Here is a 7,992-nt window from a genome sequence, read left to right as displayed (position 1 = left end):
AAAATAGAGATACCAAATAAAAATTACTTTCGAGAATTTTGGGCCGAAATTAGCGATGGCCAAAAAATCCTAGGCTTCGAATAAATCTGAAGTTTGCCGACATGTTTGTCTCATTTACTCTTTTCAACATTTTTCAAAGAGGGAAACGAGACAAACATGTCGGCAAACTTCAAATTTATTCGAATCCTAGGGTTTTGCCAATCACTGCATGGGGTTGAAGAAAAAAGTGATGACACTCTAAAATACGCTCCTGGACAGACACACAGGTCACCAATGGGGAGATTTTGTACCGTCCAATAGAGTTCTGTTACCACTGTTTATTCTAACACCATTTAACACGTGTGACATGCTCAAGTTCAGTTTCGGTTTTAGCGGTTAACTTTATTTTCATGAAGTGTTCTTACATTTGTTTAAGCCAATAGCAGCTGAAATATGAAGAAAAAAGAATTGAAACGTAAAAGGACAGTAATAAATGACAGTAGCAAGGACATTAATAAAGAAAATGTACCAGAAGCTTTACCAGCGAAAAGAATGTCAGACGAACCACCACCTAAAAAGGTTTGAAAATTTTCCTAACCTTCTTCAATTGAAATATATTTATAAACTTATAATTTTATAATAATCAAAGTTATTGAAGAACTTACATAACTTAATCACGATTAATTAAGTTTTGCATAAGCTCTTTGTTTCTATTGTTAATAAATATGAATTATTTAAACATAATTATTCAGGTGAAATGGATTAATAAACAACGAGTGCTGATTTTTGCAACCAGAGGAATTAGCTATAGAGACCGTCATCTTATGGATGACATGAAGAATCTTATGCCTCATCATCGTCCCGAATCTAAAATAGAACGTACTAAAAACTTACAAGTAATTAATGAAGTATGTGAAATGAAGAATTGTAACAAAGCAATGTTGTTTGAAGGCAGAAGAAAAAGGGACTTGTACATGTGGCTTTCAAATGTTCCTACAGGACCAAGCGTAAAATTTCTTGTTGAAAATAGTATGTATTATGTTCTTTATCTGTTAATCATACAGTTTTATGGTCTGTGATATTTGCATTAATAATTGAGGTAATACCTTGCTTTTATAAAATTATTAGCAATCATTTCAAACTTAAGATGAAGTTTATATACTTATATAACATTTTTAGTTAATACAGATTTCTAGAAAAGTAATAAACTTATGGAACATTAATAAAAGTATTATTTCTACTATAAATAGAATAATTGTACAATTAATCTATTTTCTGTTTTAGTCTATACTATGGGAGAATTAAAAATGACTGGAAATTGCCTAAAGGGATCTCGTCCTTTGTTATCGTTTGATGATACTTTTAATGCAAAGCCACATTACAGTCTCTTAAAAGAGTTGTTTGTTCAAATATTTGGTGTGCCTAATCATCATCCTAAAAGTCAACCTTTTTTTGATCATGTATATACATTCAGTGTATTAGACAATAGAATATGGTTTAGGAACTTTCAAATTTTGACAGAGGATGGTGGATTAGCTGAAATTGGTCCAAGATTTGTATTAAATCCAGTCAAAATATTTGCAGAAAGCTTTGGTGGTGATGTACTTTGGAATAATCCAACATATATTTCACCTGCTAAGGTATTAACGAATTAAATATTTACTTTAACATTGTTAATGCATATTTAAGTTTAAAACAGCACATTTATATATCATCGTTCCTTAAATTATAGTTTCGACAATACATAAATAAAAAAGCTGCTGGTAAATACATAAACAAGGTAGAGCAGAAAATGGTCAAAGAAATTAGTAAACCCAAAGAATCGTATGCATTAAATCCTATGGATGAGATTTTTAAAGGTGATCCACTAGAGAAAGCAATGGAACTACAAGCCACAGAGACGAAACCAATGCAGATTAATAAAAGTGAAAAGAAAACAGTAAAAAAGGGTGCAACGAAATTTTTAGGAAAACAAATAAAGAAAGCTAATTCTAAAAAGAAAACAAAGAAATTAATGAAATAGTTATATGTATAAGAATCTGTATTATAATGTTAAAAGTTTTATTAAATACATCATACAATAATACATTTTTGTTTTTGACTACCAATACAATTTAATATACACATTTTATTAAGGCAAAGCATGTGGTATCATGAACAATTCATAAAGCGTACAACATTCATAAATATAAGTTGTAATGCAATGGATAATCATATGATATTTGTAAAAATAGTGTGATGTACGATTTTTATATTGTTAATAATGGTTCATTTTAAAACTATTTGTATAAAATTGCACTGAATTAAATATTTATGTAACCGTTTAGAATGCATTTATCCATTTCTACAAAAATGATATTATACTATCAAAATAAATATCATTCATACAAGAAATGAAAAGAGTAAGGAACATTTTATTCTTAATAATAAATGCATAACGTAGTGTTACATCTCAAACTCATAAATAATTAAATTCATTAATGTAGTCTTATACATTATTCAATGCCAATGTATACCGTAAATTATTATCGTTTATAGTATTATGAATTATGCTGGCACATACTTGTACTTGATTTAGATGTATGAAAGCACATAAGCTAGTCTAATATATTTTGTACATTATGATGCGAAAGCCTGAGTCTTATTAATCACAATTTATAGTGAAAGTGCTAAACATATTAAATTTAAAGCTAACATATTTGCATATTTTGCAAGTTTATGGTTACTACTTTTTATATGGAATAAAATTTAGATAAACAATGTATGTTTGTATATACCTACTTAAAATATACACTACATTTTCCAGCACACATAACATCTTATCTATTTAACATAAAGGTTATATTTTAGTATATTCAACTGCTTATAAAAGTGTGTTATGAAATCCTTATATTACAAATAGAAATACTGACAAACATATTCCAAAGGAAAGAATATATGCTCTTTTTCTTGGACGAAATAGTAAAGTATTCTTTCTGTTAACAAGTGTTTACAAAAATATATGCATTTAAAATCATTAAAAAATACATGATTCAAATTTGTCCTTTGTACATATACGGGACACTATATAACAGTGTTAAATAATTTTTCTGTAAGGCCTGTTACCTTTTTAAGAAATAGTTAAATTACAAATTGATGTAACAAAACTATAGTATGTGAATATAAAATTTTCAAATATTGTGCGATATATAATTAAGTATAGATCAAAATAATTCTACACAACTTATTCTATTACTTATATCTTTTTGTAGGTTAGAAAAATTTTAAAAAGTATATTAAATCACATAAATGCATGAAAATATAATAAAACAGTGTTACTATGTTGCTATTACTTTTGTATGTACTTCAGAAATTGAAGTTAATTATTTATAAAATGTATGTATAATTGGACTTGTTACTGTTTGTTTATTTGATGGTGGGACATCAACTTGAAAGATTATTGGGTCCTTGCTATCGTTATAACTTCTGTTACAAATTGAAAGTTTTAATACTTGGCAGTAATTTTTAGACGAACGAGAAAAATTCGTTTATACGATAGAAGTAAAGTTATAAGTACACAATGATGCAATTTTAGTGTAAAGTATTCGTAGTCATTGTAAAGTAACAACACACACACACATATATTTTTGAGTGTGGCTATGTTCAATTTAAAATTGCATAAAAGTGATTAAAATAGTCATAATTTTCAAATTTAAAAAAATCTTTAAATGTTATGATAAAACATGTTAAAAAATGTGTATAAAAAGTGTAAAAGGATCGGAAGAGAAATTGTGTAGTGACTTAATATTATACCTATGTGTTCATTGGTGTTAATTCGTGCGACTGCTGTCCATTTGTATTAGTATTAGATCCAATTTGTGCTAGTGCTGATTGGCGCCACTTTCCATTTTCACCATTTAAATTCTTGTCCTCACAGATGCAGAGAAACAGAGTATCTATCACAGTCTGCAATAAAATATTGAATTATAGATGCACAATATACATACCAAGTCGCTAGGCAAAGGATTTATGTAATCTACCTCGTAAAGAGAAATAATGCTGTGTGCAATAAAGAATGCAAAAACACAAATAACAAAAATTGGAGCTGCATAAAAGTGTAATCTGGGATCCTGTTTCATAAATAGTAATCCAATACTTCCAGTAGCAGCTGTCACAAAACATTTTCCCAAGAACAGAATAAAGTCTCCCACACCATTAATAACTGCTATTTGTAAAGCATTACTAACAAGTGTTGTAAATGCCTGAAAGTATAATGGGTACAATATTTACTCCTTCACCTCATGTTATGTTAAAACTTCAAATATTCATGATGAATGATAGAATGAGATTCAATGAAATTCTCACTCTAAAGTATAACATACTATTCTGGCTGCATTACAAAAATGTGTTCCCTCAATGGCAACTACAGTGTATGCGTTATGGTTCATATATCGAATAAATTTTTCTAAACAATAGAAGCAGCATATGCAACATTTTAGGCCGCATTGAGCACATGGAGAAATTTCCTTATTTCTGTCAAATCTATAAAAAAATACAAATTATAAAGTATATTACAGAAAATTTAACTACTCGATACATGTGTTCATTAGTAATAAACATACTTAGCATGTAGATACGTCAAAATTAAACGTGGCAACTTAAAAAGAGTTATTAAAAACGAACCACAAGCTACAGAACCTAAGTGGTAACTAACTAAATTTCCCATAGCAGAGCATACTGGAGAGGCGCTAGCATCTTTTCCTCTAAAATAATAAATGTCATATATCACACCACTACTAAAATTTACATGTTACACAAATTATTTTTATATTATTACCTAAAATACCAATGAGCGACTGCTCCAGATATTACCATATCTTGACAAGAAATAATGAATTCGGAAGTCCATATTAATCCTATAATATATACCCACCACATGTATTTCACCCAAGTTGAATCGACATACTCCACAAGGGTAAAAGCTGAAACACCTTAGAAATAGTAATGCTAATTAAATGAAAAATAAAAGTGTTAAGTATTACTTTTAAAGGAATCCAGTGAAAAGTCAAATTTCTTCTCTTCAACAAATGCACTTTTCTCTCCAAGTAAGTTCAAATTTAAAGAGTCAAATATGTGGTTCTTATACATTTGTACAGATTTTGTTCCTGGATAGTCTGTAAATATTATTTATATATCATGTATTTTAAGTACTTTTCTTCTGTATACACAAAATGGAAACACTTACTAGCTGTTCCAAGGCAAAGAATTACAGTCACCCAAAAGGCAAAAAATAATATTAGAGCAACAAATGTGAGTAAAGGTTGAAAAAATAAACCTGGTAATTCTGCTAAACATTTTGCACTTTCTTTAAATAATGCTGTCATAAATCCAATACGTTTACGTAGTATACTTAAAAGGAGTAATAAAATGACCTAAAATTTACAAATAGTTCTTAAATAGTTCGAGTAAGTAATAAAAATAATAGTGAGCAATTACACTTTCTTTCATATATTAATAATTACGTACAGTTATTATTGTTGCAACAATAGAAAAAGCTAAGAATGCTCTTTCATTTCTAACCGATTCTTCGAGAAGTTGGTTTGGATTGGTTGTGTCTAAAGTTCTTTTAATGTCTATATATGTCCACCATAATAAGACTGTACCAGCTATAAAATTCAATATACAAATTATTTGCTGCTTGAATATGATTTAAAAATTTTGTATAATATACAATATTTACAATAAAAGTATATATGTAGGAAAAAATATTTTTACTTTATACATCGATAACATGTTAACGTAATATAAATATTGAAAGTTTTTATCAGAATATTTATATTTGAAAAGGTTTTTCTGTCTTGCAAAATTATGGAACAGTCACTATGATTTCTTCTTTCAAATTTGCCTGAATAAGTAAGATAACTTGTAGTAAAAATTGTCATAGAATGCATGAACTGTATATTAAATTAATACGTTCTTCATCTACTACCTGTATACATTGTTTAAATAACTTACCTACAGTTGCAATACTAACAAGAATCATTACAATCCATGTTACGATACTTGCCAATAAATGAAATATAGCAATCATAAAGAGAGATAAAACTGAAAAAAGGAGTATATATAAAATTTTCATCTAATTTGCTTGTAGAATAAAATATTTAAATAGTAAGGTATTAAATCATACCAAAAGCTAAAAATGATAAAGCCAGAATTTCTCTCCAAGTTTTGTATAAATCTCCTAAAATCTGTTCAATAATATCCCATGAGTTAATCAAACCATATAAATTTGCAATTATAGTTTCCCCTACATCCTTAATAGCTTTTGGAACACAACGGTTAAGAACTGATATGCTATTGTACACTGGTAATTCAGGACAAGAGCCTGTTTTGTTTTTTCTGTTTCCATTACTGCAAGCACTAAAGTCATTTCTTGGTTTATCGTGACAAAGTTGTGATCCTGTCTCTTCGTAGAATCTACATATGTCATTCATTGTTGTCATAGTTCTATCTGGACATTTTTTTACACAAATTTTTAAAGATTGTGTAACATTGTTTATGTCTAGGAAGAATAAATATCTAAAATAATAAAATTAATGAACATTTTTTATTAAACTTTTAGAAATAAATAAATAACGGAAATGACAAGAAAATTGACACTAACGGTTTGTCACTAGTGTCTTGACCAGAAAGTTCCATACTGCCAAATTTAGGATTATTTTTCATGCCACAAGTATTGCCAAAGCTATCATACCCATTTATAAGCCTTAAAGGATTACCATAAACAAGAGCAAAAGCTGCTATTAAAATCTGTAGAGAAAACAAAATAATTAGTCCAAATATTTATACGTTGAACATATCCATTTGTTTTAAGAAAAAAAACAAAATGAATTATCTGAATCTACTTCTCTAACAGATCGCTATTTGCTTATAATATCTGCCTTGGGATACTCAAAGTCTTAAATGTTCTAATATGCAAGATACATCTTGCAGTTAAGAATGTAATCATTTTGGTACAACATAATCTTTTAGAAGTTAGTATATTTGTGTTATCAACTGTACTTAACTTATGTTTACTATTTTACACATACAACATGAAATTTAGCAGTAGAGTTTAGAATAAATATTATACAGAAACAAATAGATTTATAGATTTCTCAATGTAGAAATTTGAAAGAAATATATTCTTTTGTTAGTTAATAATATAAAGTTGATGCATAAATACCATAAGAAACCAAAATGCAATGAAACAGCAAAGCCAGAAAATATCTGTGCATCCTCGCACACGTGTCGGATCAGGTCGTTCCTCATCGTCATCTCCCGTGCACCAAGACATTTTTTAAAAATTTCGTTATAATCAGAACAAGGCACTTAAATACTGTATATAAAAATAAGTAAATGAATCCCCTTCGATTTCGGAGTTACTCCCTCCGTTGAATCACCTTGAAGTTATCTGCGATTATGTATCAACTGTACATAAAAGATTTACTATTATCTTTTCCATTCTCGTTTCTCTATGTTGTTCTCTGTAACATAAACCAGCGCAACGTTTTCGTATGATACTTCTTAACGTTAGCGTTCATGTTAACAATTTAGAATCACTTATTATCAGGGCTGGTTTTAGCAATATTGGCGCCCTGGGCAAGATTATCGTGGCGCCCCTTCAGGGGTATATACAGGGTGCCCCAAAAATGTTGTAACATCTTGAAAGGGGTGGTTCGGGAGGTGATTTGAAACAACTTTTTCCTTAGCGAAAATGTTGTCCGAGGTTTTGTTGAAGAGATATTAACGGAAAACACTGACCAATCAGAGCGCGAGTATGCCAGTGGACCGTACGCTACGCAATAGGCGGCCGCACTCATACGCTACCGCGGCTGCTCCAACGGTATAGTCGCGCTCTGATTGGTCAGTGTTTTCTGTTAATATCTCCTCAACGAAGCTTCGGACAACATTTTCGCTAAGGAAAAAGTTCCTTATCAAGCTGTTACAACATTTTTGGGATACCCTGTATATCGGTATATTCGTATACTTGGG

General features: G+C 29.4%; 2 protein-coding genes across 4 annotated transcripts; one reads left to right on the top strand and one right to left on the bottom strand.

Annotated features, from left to right (window-relative positions):
* The first annotated feature begins 288 nt into the window (after nt 1-288).
* On the top strand, nt 289-3,724 carry LOC128897137 (ribosome biogenesis protein BRX1 homolog). The gene is made up of 4 exons (XM_054160850.1): nt 289-558; nt 732-1,008; nt 1,264-1,619; nt 1,712-3,724. The coding sequence occupies exons 1-4, from the start codon at nt 433-435 to the stop codon at nt 2,000-2,002; spliced, it is 1,050 nt and encodes a 349-aa protein (XP_054016825.1). The 5' UTR covers nt 289-432; the 3' UTR covers nt 2,003-3,724.
* On the bottom strand, nt 2,374-7,575 carry LOC128897127 (choline transporter-like 1). Of its 3 annotated transcripts, XM_054160830.1 has the most exons (13): nt 7,401-7,575; nt 7,184-7,336; nt 6,623-6,768; nt 6,146-6,537; nt 5,974-6,063; nt 5,485-5,624; nt 5,204-5,390; nt 5,001-5,132; nt 4,796-4,949; nt 4,581-4,721; nt 4,341-4,500; nt 3,999-4,220; nt 2,374-3,924 (listed from the first exon to the last, which is right to left on the bottom strand). In XM_054160830.1, exons 2-13 carry the CDS (start codon nt 7,292-7,294, stop codon nt 3,772-3,774), a joined length of 2,028 nt encoding a protein of 675 aa, XP_054016805.1. In that variant the 5' UTR covers nt 7,295-7,336; nt 7,401-7,575; the 3' UTR covers nt 2,374-3,771. The 3 variants fall into 3 exon arrangements, with proteins under 3 accessions (XP_054016805.1, XP_054016804.1, XP_054016806.1); XM_054160829.1 differs by having other exon boundaries at nt 7,184-7,575; XM_054160831.1 differs by having other exon boundaries at nt 4,796-4,940; nt 7,184-7,574.
* Between the last annotated feature and the right edge of the window lie 417 nt (nt 7,576-7,992).

This window comes from Hylaeus anthracinus, unplaced genomic scaffold (assembly GCF_026225885.1).
Source record: "Hylaeus anthracinus isolate JK02 unplaced genomic scaffold, UHH_iyHylAnth1.0_haploid 11980, whole genome shotgun sequence".
NCBI lineage: Eukaryota > Metazoa > Arthropoda > Insecta > Hymenoptera > Colletidae > Hylaeus > Hylaeus anthracinus.
The sequence above is the reverse complement of the archived record's forward strand: the minus strand, read 5'-3'. Positions and strand labels throughout refer to the sequence as shown.

Bases quoted from the DNA above. Each gene is read 5' to 3' on its own strand.
- LOC128897127 (XM_054160829.1), bottom strand. From the start codon at position 7,294: ATGTCTTGGTGCACGGGAGATGACGATGAGGAACGACCTGATCCGACA. The intron at 6,538-6,622 runs GTTAGTGTCAAT...TTATTATTTTAG, and splicing joins CAAGACACTAGTGACAAACC to ATATTTATTCTTCCTAGACA. The intron at 3,925-3,998 runs GTAGATTACATA...ATTTTATTGCAG, and splicing joins GCATTATTTCTCTTTACGAG to ACTGTGATAGATACTCTGTT.
- LOC128897137 (XM_054160850.1), top strand. From the start codon at position 433: ATGAAGAAAAAAGAATTGAAACGTAAAAGGACAGTAATAAATGACAGT. The intron at 559-731 runs GTTTGAAAATTT...ATAATTATTCAG, and splicing joins ACGAACCACCACCTAAAAAG to GTGAAATGGATTAATAAACA. The intron at 1,620-1,711 runs GTATTAACGAAT...CTTAAATTATAG, and splicing joins CATATATTTCACCTGCTAAG to TTTCGACAATACATAAATAA.